Source organism: Orbicella faveolata, unplaced genomic scaffold (assembly GCF_042242905.1).
Source record: "Orbicella faveolata isolate gen_17 unplaced genomic scaffold, um_ofav_v1 contig_13, whole genome shotgun sequence".
Lineage (NCBI taxonomy): Eukaryota > Metazoa > Cnidaria > Anthozoa > Scleractinia > Merulinidae > Orbicella > Orbicella faveolata.
In genome coordinates this window covers 6,523,126-6,543,472 of record NW_028301540.1, presented here as the reverse complement: position 1 = coordinate 6,543,472, position 20,347 = coordinate 6,523,126, and the positions used below count along the sequence as shown (strand labels likewise).

The following is a 20,347-nucleotide window of genomic DNA, read 5'->3' as shown; positions in this document are numbered from 1 at the left end:
CCAACAAGAACAAAAACACTATCCAGTGCCCCCCTTCCTCCCTTGCTCCGCCGCCTATGTAATAGGCCATTTCCGAGTTTCCCTGTACCTCTGTTTCAAAACGAGTCCCAGTGCATAACCTTTCATGTGAAAATGAGTTTGATTTACGTGAAAATGAACCTGTAGGCGGGAGCACATTTCCATATGAATGATCGACACAGAGGCAAAAGGCAAATCGAAAGTGGTCAACTGCATTGTCTACAAAATACGCGCAGTGAGACGCAAGTAAAGTTATCAAGTTATATTTTGGTATTATACTCTTATCAAATTTATTATGATATAGTAAGATACTAAAATATAACTTGTGTTACACTACTATGGGAAATGTCTGGTGACAGAAGCTTAACTTACTATATACTATATGCTACATACTATCCATGCATACGGATCTCCGTATTGGGAAAAACTGTGCACGACCGAGAGCACAGTTTTTCCCAATATGGACCTCGCGGCCCGGAAAAAAAGGGGAAATTTTTTTCTCTACGCGATAACTTTGAAAGCAACTTTACGGTCGAATTTTCATTATAGCCGTTCAGTTCAAATCTGGCGTACGCGTGCGTTTATATTTCGGGCACAAAAAGCGATACTGTTAGCGAAATTGTTTGACTCTGTGTTGAATGTTTGCATTTTACGTTGTTTTACGAGGTAACAAAAAGCTTGAAAAGTTGCTTATGTTGGAAATTTCGAAGCGGTCCGTACTCGGGGTCCTGATACGAAAATCAGGACCGCTGGAGAGCGCGCCACTAGCCAATCAGATTCAAGGATTTAGGATTCCAGACCGCTAAGAAGCTGGAGAACAAAATAAGAGGAGAGATAACATTGTAGTGTGATACAGGACCAACCGCCGGATTTCCAAACCGGCTAGCAATCGAGTCAAATCAGTGACCTAAGGTAATAAATTTCATGATTGAAGAGTCGCTGAGACCGAACAGGAACCATTCCATCTATAAATAAGATGAGATTTGAATCGTTACTTGAAGGAATTTTCAGTAAGAATATTCTACTAAAACAATTAGATTACTCGCTCTCAATTTCTACGAGGCGATAGTTGACTCGGCCTTCGACCTCATAAACTATCACCTCGTAGAAATGTCAAGCTCATAATCCAATTGTTAATTAGTACTAGTAATATATCGGCGCCACTATTTACTCCTGTTCTCTTGTTCAAAATCTTACATGTTAATTAGCACCAGTAATATATTGGCGCCACTTAGCGTGTCTAAATCAGCGAAATATCAAGGAAATCCACGACGAACAGATAAAGAAATAGAGCTTCTATTGAACTCACCGCTGAAAATGTCGACTGCGAATCGATCGTGTCAAACCAAGTTCTCTCAGTTCCCCGACATTCTGGATCTCTCTCCCAAGTTGTCTGTTGACTCTGTTCGTCTTCTTGATTTTCAGTGATTTTCCACACGGAAAAACGCAGACCGGAATAGACTGGGCTCGATCTATTACATCATCGTCTTGGGAAGCCTCCGTTTTCGTCCGTCTACACGAAAACCCAAGCCGGCGTTTTCCAAAAACTCCACACTGGGGAGCCCGAAAACGCCTTTTACGAGTGGACGGAAGACTAAAACGGAGAAAAAACCTCCGTTTTCAAAAATACCTAGACTCTTCACATTCCTCTATTTTCTCGTATTTTCATTCGATGGGTAGAATCGCGAGAAAACTGGACGCCAGCGCAAAGCGGCAGACTTAATTGACAGGGTATGGGGTGGTCCGGATGCGAGAGGACGGGGCGTGACAATCATTCATTTAAATAACCAACCTGTTCTTCTTGTCATTATCCATATTCTTTACCTCAGTTTGCGGTCATGCTCGAAGTCTTTTCTAGAGTATTGAGCCCTTTCTGTGGGTGGATAAGCCATTTATTTCTTATAAGAGCGCTTCTTTACTGGCTTGGTGTTTCGGAGTTCGCTCTGTTAAGCCATGTCCCCCTCCCAGGACCCAAATCTTGGCCATACTTTGGAAATCTGATTGAGGTCGCCCGATATGGCCATATAGGGCGACCTCAAAAAAAATGGCTGTTTGCACAAAGCGTTTGTTGAATATGCCAAGAAATACGGCAAAGTTTACAAAATGTACATGGGAAGAAGTCCGATGATCAACGCAGCTGATCCAGAAATGCTGAAGCACATTCTCGTCAAAGATTTCGAGAAGTTTCGAAACAGACCAGAACTCATCAGAAGTAATCCGCCACTTAAATCAAACCTGTTTGCTGCAAGAGATGACCAGTGGAAGAAAGCTCGCTCCCTTTTGACGCCAACGTTTAGCTCGTCGAAGCTGAAAGAAATTCTGCCGATTATCGAGGATGCGGCGAATGTGCTTGTAGCCAAACTTGAGAAATCTGCTGACAATGGTAAGCAAATAAATCATAGGAAACCTCTAAACTTAGTTAGAGTGTCAGGAGAAAGTAGCTATATATTTATGCATGTATACGAAGAAATCAAAGAGGGCACATAAGTTTTTAACGTTGGCTGTTACTCTGAGTTACACGCCTTGAGGCGATCATCAGACAGGTTTTGATTGTGATGAAAAAATACACCTGTTTTTATATACATCAGTGTAAAAAATGTTAATGTGTACATCCTGACTTGTCATCAGATAATAAACTTTCAGATCACCGCTAATTACCATAAACATCTCGTACATATAAGAATACCCAAGAACAGAAAAAGTATTGTTCATCGCAATCAAAATCTGTCTGATGATCGCTCTCAGAGTTGCAGCTAACTCATGTATACTCTTTGATTTCTCCGTATACTATATATCATACACTGCTTTAAACACTTTTTGCCGAGCAAGACTCTACATATTTATATACTGTATGGTCATTGTCGTTGACTGCATGATCTTCTAGATATATTTCAGGGCGCATTTATACATTTCAGTGCCTGAGTTTTCATTTACAACTTACAGTAAGAATAAACTTGATATTCTACTTATGTATTCTAATACAATCAGGGGTTAGGGTTGGGGTTACATGAGATCAAGTATACACGATATCCAGAACTTTGCCGTCAGCGACCACAGTTAAGGTGGACAATATTTTCGAAGGCCTGATTAACAGCCGCTGCTCGGGAGAGGAGCCCGCGTTCCTCCGGGGAGGAACGTGGACTCTGGAGAGCGGCCGGCGGAAATCGAGCCTAATATACTTTCCCAAACGAGTGTTTCCACGTGGAGATCAAGTGTGAAGTAACGCTCGTGAAGCGACACCGATGGCTCGCAACAGCAATGGAATGCAAGAAATTTCTTGTTGAAAAATCACCTGAACAACTTTTCATTAGATGTTAGTTAGTCAGTTTACAGTTGTTACGTGTTACTAAGTATTAGTTTGTTTTACTCGAGAAATTTTTAGTTAGTTTTGCAATGTCTCGGTGTTCGTAAGTCGAAAAGCATCACTGTGTCCGAGTTACCCAGCGCCTCTGTTTCAAAACGAGTCCTCATTCAAAACCTTTCATATGAAAATGAGTTTGATTGACGTGAAAATGAACGTGTAGGCGGAATTCATTTTCATATGAATGGTTTCGCACGAAGGCTCGTTTTGACACAGAGGCAAAAAACAAACAACTCGGAGTTAGCCTGTTACATAACACGCGAACTCAAACGTTCGAGTTTTTGTCTTTTCCTCCCTCAGGCTGTGCACAATTTGTTTTTTGGTTGTGAGCTTGTGTAGGAATGAAAAATTCCGTCATCGATTAATCCATTTCGAGGTTATTTATTAGAATTGATGATAAAATAAAAAACAAATAAAATAAAATAAAATACAAAAAAACAGATATGATGATTTATTATATGGAGAAGAGTGTTTCACTGGGAACTAAACCACTTGTAGATTCCATACGCCACTTCATCCGGGACCCGAGTAGCGTATTTTCCGTATGTCACCTTTGTGAGTGTCGTATCGTTCAATGACCTCACGATTCCCGCCTTTTGCTTTTGAATTGGTTTCTCCATATAATAAAAAGAACATTACACGTTGGCTCGAAGATATGAATTTTATGTTCTCGTGGCAAGAACAATATCTCACTCGTTCGCTTCGCTCACTCGTGAGATATTGTTCTTGCCACTCGAACATAAAATTCATATCTTCTCGCCACCGTGTAATATCCTCTATATATTACTATTCTAAATAACCGAGAGAACGCTTAGAGCTTCGAGATATGCCCACATACGCAACAGAAGTTAGTGAACACAAGATCCGTTTTAGTGCATGTACACAGTGAGAATGCAAATAGTATTAGTTCGTAAGATCTAGAGAACCACTGCGTCGTATCGTTTATGGTTTATACGTACCTTTTTGATGACAACATTTTCCCCAATAGGTCAATTTCGATATATGATCTAATATATCGAATTTTGAAAATTTTGTACTTGCCTCCGAGGCTTCGGGGAATAAAACAAAAGAAATCGCATCGAGGTCGAGGGGTGAATAATTAATTTCTTTTGGCTATTCCGTAAACCTCGAAGCCAAGTTAGAATTTTAACAGATCGAAATAGCTGTTATTACAATTATCAGCGGTTTGGCGTGCAAACGAGGAAAGAGTCAGTTATTCTTTGTATTGACCCTTTCGCCTCGTTCGTATGCCTTACAGCAGGCTCAACTGTGATAACAGCTATTGGCCCATTAGGTATACAATAAGCTGGAGCCTTTGGGACCCTGATTCATAAACGCTCCTAACGTATCTCGCTTTTAATGCCACATTGTGTCTCTTTCTTTTTGTTCATTTATTCTCTAATATATGTTATTTTTTCTTTCTTTTCTTTTGCTAGAGAGAAGCATTGACGTCCTGTCTCCATTTCGCCTCTTCTCGTTAGACATTATTTTGCGCGCAGGATTTGGCCTGGACGCTCAAATCCAAACCGACCCGGACCCAGAAATGGTGGAGAAGGCGCTCACAGTTTTAGAAACACCGGTGTACGTCCGCGTTATGTCAATGTTCCCATTCTATAAGCAAGTGAAAGAATTTTTCGACCTGAATCTTTCTCCACACTCTCCGTATTTTATAGCCCTGTCGAAAAGCATTTTGGAGAAGAGGAAAATCTCGTCTAGCGGTCGCAGAGATCTGTTTCAGCTCATGTTAGAAGCGCGCGATGAAAACGCTGAAGGCACTCAGAAGTTGACCGATGAAGAGATCGTCGCCCAGTCGGTTTTATTTTTGATCGCCGGCTCGGAAACAAACGGAACGACAATAGCATTCTTTGCGTTCTACCTCGCACACCACCCAGACGTACAAGAAAAGCTGCTTCGTGAGATTGACCACGCCAGCAAATCACGTGGCGATGCTCCAATTGGCGAGTTCGTCCAGAGTCTTCAGTGCCGGGATCGCGTTGTCTCGGAGGGCCTGCGTCACAGCTCAGTTGGTTTTGGCGATGTTCGGCAGTGCATGGAGACGTGTGCTATCAACGGAGTAGAACCTGCTTGGATTTCCGTAGCAGGAAGTGAGCTAGAAATAACATGAGAGGGATTATCTTGCGACTAAGGCCTACACTTACGCTTCATCCTTTCTTTGAATTAGTTATGGAGAAAGACTGGGTTAAATTCTTGGTTTCTTGTAATTAAATTATTGGTACTTAGGCTCCTTAGGACCGTTGCTGATCACGAGGAACTGAGTGGAGTTCAACGGATAGCTGAGAATAAACCATTTTACAGTTGTCTGTTCCGTGACCTGGCCTTTGAATTTCAGCGAGGCTGGAGGTGACCTTGATTTGATGCAGACCTCACTGCTTTTGCTGTGTAAATCAAGTTGTTCTTATGCTCTCAAGTTGGCATTTTACATATGAGAAAAGCAGAGAGGTCTGTATCAAAGCAAGGTCACCTCCCGCCTCGCTTGCATTCATAGGCCAGGTAACTAAGCACATCAGCTGAATGATGAAGTTCTGTTAGCCGAACACTGAGATCTGTTGATTTCGTCTCGTTTCCCTCGTTTCGAATCCTACTACATGCCTCCAGTCCCTCATTAATTGATGTGCAACAGCCTCTGTTATTTATTTTTGAGCAAGTAAACGGGGCAACGTCCATCTCGAAACCAGTGAAACCTCAACAAGGGATACTTAAAGATCTCTGTTAAATTTTTAGCAAAATGGTGTTAACTTGTGAGAATCGTTACAAGCTTGTTGTATGCAAATTATAAAGGAAATCTAATGACTAGATTTTCTATAAATAAACAAAACCGATTTTAAAGGCCTGTTTATATTTATTAATGCTGCCATGGCAACGGCACATATGTTAGCTTAACCATCAAAAACCAAATTTTGTGCTGTTTACTTGCTTGGTGCCATTTTTGGCGACCGAGGGATGAAGGGTTTTAGAGAAAAAGGTGAATGAAACACAGGTATCAAAAACTGTGTTCAGCGGCCTTAATCGTGACTCGTTCGCAGACGTTTTCCCGCGCTACGAGACCGCTGCATGTATTTGCTTCGAGTTGTGATTGGTTCACTGGCCAGATTGTCTGTTTCGTTTGTGACTGGCCATGACTGGCCAGAGTTCGAGAAGCGTTTTAGATCTAGACATCACGGGAGATCCTGGGCACATGCGGCATTGCATGAATCCCGTGGGATATCCCGCGGGCAATTCGACTTTCGTTCCCAGATCTCTTGTAGGCGAAGACCAAGATGGCGAAGAACAATAATTCTGGCTTGGACCACAGCAAAGAAATCCCTTAATTTATTGGCAATCGGTTTAACTATGGCGACTTCATTGTTACTATGCTGCGTCGAGGAGTGATGACAACTTTGGAAACGTTGAAATTTGACAACTTAGCTCTTCGTTCTCTTCCAATTGACAAGGAAACCCAAAATGTAATTAGGCAGGTGGAAGGTGTATGCTTCACTCTTGTTGATCCGACACCGGTTAGAAATCCTACCTTGGTAAGTTACTCTGCTAACGCCTTGTCGCTCCTGGATTTGCCGCAATCGGAAGTGACTAGACCGGAGTTTGTCCAGTACATGAGTGGGAACAAACTGCTCGGAGGAAGCCAGACAGCAGCTCATTGTTACTGCGGTCATCAGCAGGGGTATTTTTCTGGTCAACTTGGTGATGGCGCTGCGATGTAAGTAAGTTTACATGCAGCTTAGTTTCAGCTGAGTTCTTCATTGGAGCCTTGTGGCACAACAGGTCGGTGTTTATCGGTTTCAGAAGCATGAGCTAACACGATGAAATGATTGCTGGGGAGCATTCTGCTTTTACTGGGGAGCATGCCCTGGCCGGGGGCATTGTGTTGTGTTCTTGGAGACAACACTTACATGTAATTCTCTGACAGCACCGTCTCCTCTCAAGCCTGATTCTCAGATGGTCCGAGATTACTCGCTCTCACTCCCTCGCAGGAGTGAAACGATTGACCTCAAACCATATGAGAATCAGGCTCACATGTTCCACTTCCAATCATTTCTTGAGAAGTATGTTAGACATAGGTAGACAATAAAAGAAATTTTTCTTGGACAATTCTGTCTAAGTGAGAAAGGCACAAATTATGAGATTAACCCTATGTGAAGCACCAACCCATGAGAACAGGACAGGCCACAACAATGGGAACTCTGTGCCCTACTGCGGTGATGCTGAATATTAACAAGGGTAGTACAAGGGTAAATCCCCTCCATGTCCCTAAGGTGTTTCACTCAGGTTGCACTGGCTCTCCCCCTTTAACTGGGGATTAGTTCAGTCACAGTTCCTGGAGAGTAACCCTGCAATAGACTCATCGTGACCTCATCTGCATCTCATCCTACATAATGCTACCTAAAACTGATCAGTGTAAAATACAGACTGCGGGACTGCAGACCAGGGGTGAAATGCAGACTGAGGGTAAAATGCAGATTGCGGACTACAGACTTTTTAAGTATATATCAAGATATTTCCATTATCAAGTGCTGACAGTAAACAGGATTTTTTAGGCTAATCACAGTGAAAGTCTGCACTCCAGTTAGTGGGAATATCACTTTTGTTAGACTGAATATCACTCAGGTCAGCCTAAGTAATGCTCCAGTTAGCCTGTTTATGGTTAGCTCCCTATGGTTGAAACAATAACACAGTTCATTGGAAAAGTCTCCAGTTTGCAGTCTGTTCTTTACCCCTGGTCTACAGTGTGCATTTTCCCCCTTGAGCACAGTCTGCAGTCTGTAGCCCACAGTCTACATTTTTCACTGACTGACAGAAAAACCAAGCTTTGGCAATTGGGACCACTTGGCCCGATGCAACCTAAACCTTCTGTTTACACAAACAAATAATTCATTGTGGCTGAAGTCGAAGCCTTGGTCATTGTGCATTGTAGGTATTTTTATTAGTTCTCTGCATTTGGTTCTAAAGTTGAATAGTATTGGGCTTCCATGTTGGTGTCATTCAACCTGAACTTCGGGCAAATTTGTTTTGTATTTTTTTTTTTTTAGTTATTTGAATTTAAATTGAATTACCTGTATTATTTTTACAGGTATCTTGGGGAAGTGTTAAATTCCAAAGGCGATCGGTGGGAAATCCAGTTAAAAGGAACAGGTCTGGCTCCCTTATTCAACCATAGGGATGGACGGAAAGTCTTGAGGTCCTCTATTCGAGAATTCTTGTGTAGTGAGGTACGTATTCTAAGGTCATGCTAATTGCACAATAAATATACTACCTGTACTAATTTTGTGTTTTGATTTGGTGTAATTAACAGGCCATGTATCATCTGGGAGTACCAACCACAAGAGGTATAAAGACTACAATGGGTCTGCTGGAAAGGAAAGGGCCTCTCTAGTATTAAGAATTGCTCCAACATTCCTGAGGTACAGTAAACCATTGTTTTAACACATTGTGATATATACTCATGACAGTAGTTAAATGCCTCAAAATCAAGCAAGATAATTAATCCACATGTATCAATGTTAATGGAAGGACTCTTCAAACTAGAAAATACTAGCCAGGGGATGTACTGTAATCTCTTGTCTAAATGTCTGGGAATAAAGCCAGTGGCATGATAATGTGTTTTGTGGGAATATGTTAACTTATTTGTATGCACATGTTAACCCATATGGCAACTTTCGTTTCAGTTCCATTAAACTCTAACATGGAATTAATACTAAAACAAGTGGATCACCCCATTAGTCAAACAGTGTCAAAACTAATTTATTTTAATTTGCTTTCTGATCATTTGGCATAATTTGTTATGCAAAGCAATTGGCTTTAAAAAACTTGCACCACTTTGTCATTCAATCAGAAGTAAAGCCAAAACCAATTGTGACTCACTAGCATACATTTCCCTGTATTTCATGTTACCTACATGTATTTGCTTGTAGTTTTGATTGGCTCAAAGGATTGTTCATGTCCTTTGTAATTCACAATCTTGAGTGATTACTTTGGTTTTGGTTTTAGTACACTCAATGGAATTTACTGCTTACAAATTGTGACCAGATTTTAAATGACCAGTGCTGGCCAGTGGTAAAAACTGAAAGTGTTTCACTCAGTCTGTAATTACTATTAAAGTAATAACATTGTTTTTATCCTGATACAAACCCTGCTAGGTTTGGTTCTTTTGAGATTTTTAAACCTGCTGACCCGTTGACTGGTTACAAGGGCCCACTTTTTGGCCGAGTTGACATTCTTCATCAGCTGCTTGGCTACACCATCAAAAACTTCTATCCTCAAGTATGTTTACTGTTGAATAAATACAGTAATCTTTTCAGATGTTTTGACATGTGGTATATTTAATATTTATTTCACAAGTGCATGTTGGATGTGAGTTGGCTATGATTATCTCAATCCAACAAGTACAAGTGGAATAATTGCTTTATTGAAAATGCCCCCAAACTATAGAAAACTAAAATGAAAATAAAAATTCCCAAAACATTTTTGCATACACTTACCATATTTGTAGAGCATGATATAATGGCTCATTTACCATAATGGCTGAGCCAACTGAATGTAAACTCTTGAATTCCATTATTCAGTGGTCCAGTTTTTAAGAAATCTGTTTATTCTTGGAGTCTTGCAAACCTACAAGACAAACCTCTTCTTGTAGGCCCACCAAATACTATCATATTTGCAAGAATATAATAGAACTGTTGTTGATTGATAATTGGTAGTGAATTTATCAAGGCAAGGGAAATTAATGAATCATTTTATTATACATGTGCCTGCACTGCTGTAAACTAATGTTCTAATGGAATTTCCTTATTTTCATCACTTGTCATGTGAGGGGCTCTCAGGAGTTTTGGGAATAAGGGAACATGATCATCTATTTCAAGGAAACAAGGGATATTTTTTATTAAATGGAACTTTGACAAAACATTTTGGGAAACAATGGAATTTATTAACAGGGAACAAGAAAGAAAAGGTGACATTTTCAAGGGAACAAGGGAATGTGCTCCCCCCGACCCTCCCTGGGAGGCCTTCCCATGTGGTTGTTGACAGCACTGGTCAGCATTTGATGTAGCTATTGATAGTTGTATCAACAGTGGGCTGTTGGACTGTTTTTATTATTTTGTAAAAATTACATGAGAGGCTAAATAAAATGTTTGGAAAATTTTAACAGTTGAGACAATTTTCAAATGCTGACATTTATAAACCAAAGCTGTTCATGAAACTTGGAAGCTGGATTGTAAGTTATAAATTACCTAGACACATACATGTGTATCAGATGGCCCTTGGGTAACTACATGTAACTACATGTAACTACTTGGAACTACTTGTAATCATTGGGTAACTGCATGTAAGATACACTGTACCAATAAGCTATTGGAGGTTATCCTGCCTAACTTATGTTTTTATATCCTTTGTGTTAGATCTTCAGCGGAGACTATCAGAGTCTTGAAGAATGCTATCTTGCCTTTTATAAGGAGTTGACATTAATGACTGCTCGCCTCGTGGCTGACTGGCAGTATGTAGGCTTCTGCCATGGGTAAGACAGAAACTTACAGTTACATTTTTATACTATTTTTCAATTAGCATTTTGCCTTTCATGCATATGGATATTAATACTGACATATTACTGACTGAAACTTTTTCTGAGTCTGATAGCTTAAGCACCATGAATTGCTCTTTATACTCTCCATTTTGCAGCGTTCTCAATTCAGACAACATGAGTATCGTTGGTGTCACTATTGACTATGGACCTTATGGATTTTTGGATTATTATGATCCAAATTATTTAAGTCAATCATCTGGTAAGTGGGATTCTATAAAATAAAATTGCAGCCTTCATACAATTAAATAAATAAGTAACTTTGTCTTGTGTCAAGCATTGAAAGGCAACCTTAAGGAAAGAATCCTTCCACTAACATGTAAGAATAGAATGCAAGAATTTACTATATGTATATTTTGTCATATTCATGTACATGCAGTGTTGTCTGACATCACAATTGTGAAGGACTTTAAAGCATGTTTCTAATTGCATCGTTCTCCTGGTTGTAAGTGACAATTGTCAGCAAGTTGAGGGCTTGACTTGGACAAACTGACCTGTGTTTTTGCATATGTTGGATGTTGTGCCACCTAAATTGACTAAAAGAATTCTTGATAAACTGAACTGCCTGAGAATTCAAGTCTCCTTCAATCATTCAGTCTTTTTACACTAAACAGATACCAGAACTTGGCAAAAAAGAACTTATCCTTCCTATTAAAATCCTTTTAACTTACATTTTATTCACTGTATTTGATTTCAACATGATTTTATATCACATACTTCATATTTAAGCAAAAAAATTAGTTTAAGCCTTTGAAGGTACACTGCAACCTAAATAATTAGCTGGGTGACTTACATGAATGTCAAATTGTTGGGTTTTTATGCAGATGCCCGAAGAAGGAACTCCTTCAAAAACCAACCTGAACTCTGTAAATGGAATTTGCTCAAACTTGCAGAAGCCATACAAGATGCATTGCCTCTTCACAAATCTAAAGCTGCTCTAGAAGACTTGTGAGTGCACCGTTCAGTGTCCTGTCTATGTAGTTAGGCACTCTTGACAAGAGAATCCTATTCATGTAGTGCTCAACCTGTGGCAAACCTTATCAGTGCTTGTCTCATTGATTTCGGGTTGCAATTTGCTTCCAGACTTCAAAATCATGCATGCTTTTGTTCAAAGGGACATTAAGTTACTTTTAATTAGGTTTTAAGTGTAGTCCGTGTTTGAGCCTAGTACAAATGGTGGTCCATCAAGCCAGCTGTTATTTTTGGTTTCTGTAGCATGAAGCGATTACGAATTTTTCTACTCCCCCTGGATGGTTACCCCCAGAATTGAATCCCCCAGTACCCATTTATACACCTGGGTGGAGAGAGGTACCATCAGAATTAAGGCCTCAGACTGCGTGATCTGTACTCACTGTTACAAACTGAACTAAAATTTACTGTCGTGATATGTTTCCTTTGTGATGTAGACTCTTCATTCTGGTTTTGGTGTTGAAGAAGCACTGATTCTTATTATAAAGGAAAGACCTTTGAATTTTAGCTCTTGTTTTAATTTAAGTGTGCCATTCATAATTTTCAGATTTGATTCTGAGTTCCAAACGTGTTTCATGGCCAAGATGAAGTTGAAAGTGAGTATTCGTAGTTCATGATAAAATTACTTTCCTGCTGCACAAAGATTGTTTTAAAACCCTGTGTTTCGTGAATGTTTCAGCTCGGCTTGTTGAAGAAGGATCTTCCCTCAGATAAGTGAGTAAAGTGTTATCTTGTTTAAAAACTTTTTACTAAGATGATATTCATTAAGGTTGAAGCAGTCTCTTCTGAATGCTAGGATTGTATGATTAAGTGTTACCAGTCGTTTAATTTAAACTCCAGCATCACTGCAGTGGTCAGTGGCATTGAGGAGTATTGCTTCTCCGTCTTCACTATATTCTAATGGGTCGAAAGTGGTTACCCCCTTCCCCAGTGTGAGGATTCACCCAAACCCATGACAGTGAGCTGGACTTCGCAAGATGTTGTTTGTTCTCGGCGAGACAGCATAGCCTAGTGGTTCAGAGGATGGATAGTGCTATCCACTGAATAGTGATTTAGGTTGAATAAATTGGGCCATATCTACATCAAAGACTGCTTACAGTAGGACTTTTCTCCCGGGATCCGACGAACGTTCATCTTCACGAACACGAACAGGGCGACATGGACGAAAAAAGGGTCGTCTCGTCCGCAATCAGTCGCTCGGTTGGTTGTTCGGTCGGTCACATTATCACTCTATCAAAAACTTGAATGTAAAGAGAAGTGGAGAGTTTTTATCAACAAAATTTAATCCTAGCTGGTTGTTGACTCAACAATACTTTAGTCGCAAAAATATGGACAAAGCAAAACTGTGCCCCGTTGAAAATTATAGAATAAAAATGAAATAGATAGTTCTGAGTATTTTAAACTCTCGTGTCCATTACCTTGACAGGAATCTTATCTTGAATCTTCTTGACACCATAGAGAAAACTGGAGCTGATTTTACCAACACCTTCAGATGTCTTAGCAGGCTAACACCTACAGAGTGTTCATCAGTTGAAAGGTTTTATGGTTTACCTGCTTCCTATTCCTGTTTATAACTTGGCATTGTCATGACAAACCAATTAGGAATTAATGCGGAGAACACGTGACCGTTTGCAAGCGCGGGAAAATTTGTCTCAATATCAAAAAGTACCACTCAGAGGCAAAGAACACGTGACCACCAGATTGTAGCGTGGAAAGGTGTCACCTCAATATTGTGATACAACAATCGCAACTCGAGGCGAAAATGTACCTCGTCAGTACAAGCTGAAGTGGTTGTTCTACCATTCAAATCTGACTCATTCTTTTTTGTTCACAATCTCATACGATGCTACTGTCTTTCTCAGTGATGAAGACGTTGTTGAATACCTGGTGACCCAATGCATTTCACTTCAAGGAATGATAACAGCTTGTTCAGCTGTTGTTGGGTGGAGGTTAGTTTGAACACAGTATCAAAAGCTAGCGTATATACTTATTCACAAAGTTCATTCTCCATATCTACACCTTTTTTTCATTTCGAATAAACTACTTTTGAGTTTGTTGGTCATCCATTAAAATTGTAACAATATTGGATCGAAAACTTGTCGGGTTATAACTTAAGAGTTAATCACCCGAATGTGCAATCTCTGCAAGATCATTAATTGAAACGGCGAATTTCTGACGAGTTTCAAAGCAGGCTACAGCTCTAAGATGTTGGAAGACGGGGATCTATTTTTTAAGTGCAAAAAGTATCATCATCATCATCATCATCATCAACAACTTTTCTTTGAGTACGATGACTTATAAAACCGTGCAGAATGTGTGTTTTCCTTGGGGTGCGCTGTTATAGTTTTGGACATTGTTCAATCCCTACTGTTTAAAATATAGCCACAATGTTTTATGAGACATGCTAAGTATTTTTTTGTAGTCATATGATGGAAATGAGTCGAGATGTGTGGAAATCAAGTCCAAATGTGATCGCCCATATAGAGATGGAAGCTGAAAAACACCAACTGGATGATGAGCTACGCAGCAAGAAAGTCGAACAACTGAAGGTCAGTTTGTTTCTAATAACTTTTATTAATCTTTTCAGTCTCGAAATTGGTTTCTATAAGGATTCCTTTTCGGCGTGAATTTTCCACCAAATGGAACAGTACAATTCTTTTAAGGAGATGGGGTGAGTGTTTAGCATGTCACAGCATTTGAAAATCTTCCAGTGGAAAGGACTATTCCATTTGATTTCCCATCAAGAAGCATGGGGATAGTGTGACAGAGCAAATGGTAATAACAGTGATTTTCCGACCATTCCGTTAAAAATGTGAAAAGAAGAATACTTCTGAAGGTTTTTATCATCCGAAAAATTTTCTGTGGAAAAGCCTCTTCGATTTACTTTTCCAACCGGAAAAACCGTTTTTCCATACAAATGGAAAGCGCCATTGTCACTTGCAAGTGGAAAGCCCGGAAAAAATATATATCTGGTGCCATGCACTGTTAAACTTGAAACCAAGGCGAACGCGGGAAATCCTGTAACTACTGGCAAGTTAATCAGACCAGTTCTGGACTGATCTACGCCCTGATATTGTTAAGAAGATGAGATAAGATAAATAAAGATTTTCGTAATCCTTTGTTTTACTTGTGCTAATGTTTTGGTTTTGTTTGTCACCATGGTATTATAACTCAGATGTCAACTCAAAAAGAAAAGGAAGATAACGACAGGGTGTTATGGACAGAGTGGATCAGAACATACAAGTAAGTGTCATCAGAGTGCTGTTGTCCATAGTGAGTTTCGTGCAAAAATAACTATGCGTTAAGCTACAGGCGTGTTAACTAAACGCTCAGTGATACAGTAACAGAAAGGCGATCTTGTCTGCCAGCGGAGGACTGCGTATGTGCATGCGACAAAACGAATGTCCCTTCGTTATCAGGTTATGTACAGCGGTACCCCATACTACATGTAAGTAAATGTGGATGTTTACTTTTTCTGTTTGCGAGGTCAACCGAGGATTGTCTAAAAGCGGTCTGGCTTATCGCTGATTAATAGCTCCTATAGACAAGCAAATTATAGGTTTTTGCAAATTAAATAACCTTTCTTGATATTCCCCACTATCGAGTCGCCCTTTACTGCCGTTATTTGTATCGTCACGCAACGCCTCTCCGAGGAGAAACGTTGCGTGACGATGCATAATTGCTGCGAAGGTGACTATCAAATGTCAATGAGTTGATAATGATACAGTGTTAATGAGTAGTGCATTTATTAATTGTTTATTCATATAGTTAATCAATTTCTTTGCATTTACCTAGACTTCGTCTCGATCAGGAATGCGACCAACTTAATGCAGAGGAGGTGAATATTGTAAGCTGCCATCTAAGCATTTCCAATCACTCCGGCGAGAAAATACTTTTTTGTCTCTAGTGGTGTCTACCGACTTTGCGAAAGAGTCTACAACATAGTTTGGCTCCAAATGTTGTTACTTACAACAGTAAGCTAACAACCTTGAGATGCTCGTGAGGGCTCGTAACAACCTTTACATGCTCGTGAGCGCTCGTAACAACCTTGACATGCTCGTGAGGGCTCGTAACAACTTTGACATGCTCGTGAGCGCTCGCAACAACCTTGACGTGCTCGTAAGCGCTCGTAACAACCTCTACATGGTCGTGAGCGCTCATAACAACCTTGACATGCTCGTGAGCGCTCGTAACAACCTTGACATGCTCGTGAGCGCTCGGAACAAACTTTATATGCTCGTGAACGGTCGTAACAACCTTGACATGCTCGTGAACGCTCGTAACAACCTTGACATGCTCGTGAGCGCTCGTAACAACCTTGACATGCTCGTGAACGCTCGTAACAACCTTGACATGCTCGTGAGCGCTCGTAACAACCTTTACATGCACGTGAGCGCTCGTTAGGATTGGAAACTCTTCGTGTGTGCATTTATTGTAAAGTCAGCGTAATTGTTGACTCCGAGTATTGTTCCATTTTGTCCTGTATTAATGTCACCCTCTTTTCCATCCTTACGTCTACAGGTACACCAAGAACGTGTTAGGACAATGAAATCAAACAACCCAAGGTAGAGACTAGAGTAGATTGCGAGCAGTCTCTCTTTTGCTCTGAAATCCGTGGAGAAGAACGCAAAGGAGAACGCAACTCAAGTGATCAGTCGTTAGCGTGCGAGCGTAATATGTCTTCCGAGAACCGCGCTATTCGCGGCATCGCGTTCGCCGCTTGCACGTCACGCTCACTTGTTTTACGTTCTTCCCATGGATTTTCGAGGAAAAGAGAGACTGGTCGCAGTCTAATACTATAGATAACTTTCACTTCTTGAACTCTGTGGCACTGGAGTCACGCGCTATCCGTACTTATTGAATTGTTTTCTCAGGAAGACTGACTGACTGTGATAATTTGTGTTCTGAATATTTCATTGTATAGAAAGTTGTGAGGCCTAGTGGCCTCATGTGTAGTGTGCTCGACTCCGTATCGAGCGGTCTGGGTTCAAGTCCTGGCCGGGGTTAAATTGTGTTTTGTTTTGGGGCAGAATGCTTTACTTTCCCAGTGCCTATCTCCACCGAGGTGTATGATTTGCATCGGGGAACTGTTATTCCAACAAAATAATAAAATACCTTATAATAACCTGCGGTGGACTACAACCTTGTCCACACCTTGCCCGGAGGGTGGGGTGGCGGGGAGGAAAGAAGGAGTATCCATACGTCAGTAGCCTCGTGCAACAGAATTTGGAGTCACGTGCTATATCTGTTTCCTTCAATGTTCTGTTGTAAAAACGGTCTTTGACTGTTCAGGCGAGTGTTTGTAACAGATCTACTGAATGAGGATGACCTCTAACGGTAATAATATAACACGAAAAACTGCAGCAGCTGAAGAATTATTAGCAGAGGTTCTTGATGGGGCGTATTTGTAAGCTGAGAACTGGTCAAAATTTTAACTGTTAACTTAAAATTTTAACTGTCAAAAATTTCGTGATAGGTGAGAAGTGGGCTGAAATTTTAACTAATAGCTGAGAAGTCGCCGAAATTTTAGTTGACAACTGAGTTTCCAGCAACCCCATCACAGGCCCTGTATTGGTATACAATCTGGTTTGGAGTACTAACAAACCAACTGCTTTCTCGCGTTTAGATTCGTTTTAAGGAACTACATCGCTCAGAGAGCTATACAGGCAGCAGAAAAGGGAGACTTCTCTGTGGTAAGATATTTGTCAACAGCGATGTATTTTTGCGACACGGGTTGATTCGATGAGAAATGAGTTAATGAGCACGTGGAAAATGTAGGACACGACCTTCCACTATATTAACAGGCATTTTCTCTTTATAATTAAACGTAGGTGGCAAAATTATCTCATCATAATTGGCTGAGAGCAGGCCAATTTATCGTTTATTTTGAATTTGCACCGCAGCGCAATTTAATCGTTTTTTTAGTCGTATAATAAACGAGTTATATGAAAGCTCGAGCAATTGAGTGCGAATGATAATTGAGTGTGCTTTCACTGTTAGCCGCAGGCGTGACAGATAGGTAATACGAATAACGATATTAATCAACTAGAGGATATTTTCCTGATGTATGACCAAATTCTCAAAGCTAACATTAGAAGAAAGGTATGTCAGACAGTAAGGAGAATTCATATTTCAACTCGGGTCTGAAGTGGTTTTTCTTGGTAATTTCACGAGTTTCCGTTCTCCAGCAGCTGTAGTGCTCCAGTGCAGGGGAAAGAAGCGCTCGTCGTAGAGCTTTGCAAGATCTTGAAATTTGTTTAAAGGGTAAATGACAGATATTTTTTTTATTCGCTTGATAGAATCTACATGAGATCATGATACGGAAATCGAAAACAAATTGGTTATCTTTGTTCTTTCAGCTCGTTTTAGCTATCTGAAAAGGTGAAATTTCACTCCCGGTTGGGCCCGAAACCGCGCGTAGTTAGGACCTGGGACTTGTCAGGTTGTAACTATGTTTATAATTTTGTAAAAATAAATGTGCACTTTAAGGCTTCGAAAGCTGTTGGCCTTTCTCAACAGAGTCTTTCATTGTCGATTTGCAGGTGCAAAGTGTTCTAAAACGTTTGGAAACACCATACAGTGACGATATGGAAGATGAAGAAGCCAGTTCCTCTCAAACAGCAATTGCGGAACCCTCACCATCCTTAGCAGATCACAGGGAAAGAACTCTTTTTAAAGTCTACGACAAACACGAAAATTTTCTTGACAGACCACCGGAGGACGTGCTCAATATGCGGCTTTCATGATCCTCGTAAATTGTCGGTTTTGTCCTTAACAAGCCTGGAAACTGCTGTGTGCTCAGTGTGCTTCTCTCACTCAATCCAGAAACCAGCAGTGTTGCATTTAGCTGAACATGATAGCGTCGCGAAATCGCGGATGGGACGTAGAGGTCCGCTGTCATCTAAAAACTGATAAAAAAATCTAGCTCACAACAAACAAATGAGCGAAGCTGGGCAAGACGGACTAATACTGGTTAATTTTACCTGTTGCTTGAGCTAATGACGGTGCTAACAGAAACCATATAATTGGCAGTTTGTACCCGATGCGAAGGGTTTGGAATATAATAACTTCATGAGCTGCAGTTTTATGTTTAACTCTTATTAACCGAGCAGGAGGTCTGTATGGGAGAATCTTGACCGAGGTCGTGAGTACAGACCAAACGCAGTGACGGAGTTCTGTACACACGACCGAGGTCAAGATTCTCCCATACAGACCGACTTAGCTCGGTTAATAAGATGTTTATTATATGGCAAAGAAGAAAACTTTAATTCGTTTAATGTAACTGGTTTGCTGACATTTTGCTTGCAAACGGAGATGAGCTTAACTTAAACCTGCCGAAATTTCTCGTCCTCTTTACTTTTTTTTTTGTCATCAGGCTTTTTGGCGCTTCCATAAATGATTGAGCAGAAAATAAAAGAAAATGGTGAACATTTTTGTATTTTAGTTCGCTACTTTTTCAACGCAAAATGAAACCGGTCTAGATGCCGGTCTAGATGGAAAAATCTAGACCGCGGTCAATATCGATTTCAGCCAATCAAATTCGTGAATTCGGTAGTTCCCAGTCCTTGTGAGACACAGCCATATAATAAAGTGTTATATTGTATAACATTCCGTTAGAAAAATTAAAATCAAATTTTTCAATTGAATATTTACCATTGCAGTGGAACCCCGCCACTGACCCAACTATTACGGTGTCTTTCTTCAGTTATTTAAAAACGTCCTTAACAAGAACATGTTTTTGAACACTATTAATTTTAATAAGTTAACATATTTCGAAATCACATGGAAGGTAGGCTCGATTTCCAGCCGTTTTGGGAGTCCGGCTGTTGAGACAAGGAACGCGGGCTCACAAAATGGCTGGAAATCGAGCCTAGATGGAAGGGTGCCTGATACGAAGCTGCTGAAGCCATAGACAGGTCTGGGGATGTTTTACTAATACTTTGTTCAGTGAGGAAAACTATTTGCGGATAAGTTTTTTCCCTTAGTAAAAGCAAGGACACGCTTACCAGCTCACGCTTTGTTCAGACCAGCCACATGACTATTTACAAAGATAAATATGACACCCGTGACAAGAAGCAGCATAACTTGCAACAGTTAATCAAACAGCCGGGCCCGGCGTAATAATACAAAATGCAAGTAACCAACATGTTCACGGAATATTTCAAACTTTGTCCCTGCAGAGCTAATATTTAGAGCGCTTAAAACATATCTTGCAACACAAATGAGCCAAAAAAAAAAAAATAAAAACTAGCACGTGGCAAAAAATAGAGGTGTCAAACCCTACAAATTACACGCGGATAACAGCGGAAACCACGCAGACCTATGACTTCAAACGGCTCTACTCTGGTGCAGTGTCTTCCTAAAAACAGGATTATTGCTTAGCGAAATATTCGAAGATCCCCCTATCG

General features: G+C 40.4%; 4 protein-coding genes across 5 annotated transcripts in view; all 4 read left to right on the top strand.

Annotated features, from left to right (window-relative positions):
* LOC149114758 (uncharacterized) overlaps positions 1-20,347 on the top strand; it is a 129,087-nt gene that overhangs the window by 28,833 nt on the left and 79,907 nt on the right. The window lies entirely within an intron of this gene.
* LOC149114766 (cytochrome P450 3A21-like) lies at positions 1,857-5,504 on the top strand. Its single transcript, XM_089283945.1, has 3 exons — positions 1,857-2,042; positions 2,077-2,401; positions 4,816-5,504. The coding sequence occupies exons 1-3, from the start codon at positions 1,857-1,859 to the stop codon at positions 5,502-5,504; spliced, it is 1,200 nt and encodes a 399-aa protein (XP_089140071.1).
* On the top strand, positions 6,618-9,646 carry LOC149114765 (protein adenylyltransferase SelO-1, mitochondrial-like). Its single transcript, XM_089284385.1, has 4 exons — positions 6,618-7,094; positions 8,466-8,604; positions 8,688-8,796; positions 9,532-9,646. Exons 1-3 carry the CDS (start codon positions 6,751-6,753, stop codon positions 8,766-8,768), a joined length of 564 nt encoding a protein of 187 aa, XP_089140511.1. The 5' UTR covers positions 6,618-6,750; the 3' UTR covers positions 8,769-8,796; positions 9,532-9,646.
* On the top strand, positions 9,535-20,186 carry LOC149114764 (protein adenylyltransferase SelO, mitochondrial-like). 2 transcript variants are annotated; one of them, XM_089284380.1, is made up of 14 exons: positions 9,535-9,655; positions 10,792-10,907; positions 11,069-11,172; positions 11,795-11,918; positions 12,487-12,535; positions 12,619-12,653; positions 13,366-13,476; positions 13,802-13,888; positions 14,362-14,488; positions 15,115-15,182; positions 15,735-15,777; positions 16,461-16,504; positions 17,566-17,632; positions 18,482-20,186. In XM_089284380.1, exons 2-14 carry the CDS (start codon positions 10,858-10,860, stop codon positions 18,683-18,685), a joined length of 1,113 nt encoding a protein of 370 aa, XP_089140506.1. In that variant the 5' UTR covers positions 9,535-9,655; positions 10,792-10,857; the 3' UTR covers positions 18,686-20,186. The 2 variants fall into 2 exon arrangements, with proteins under 2 accessions (XP_089140506.1, XP_089140507.1); XM_089284381.1 differs by having other exon boundaries at positions 9,558-9,655; positions 15,735-15,786.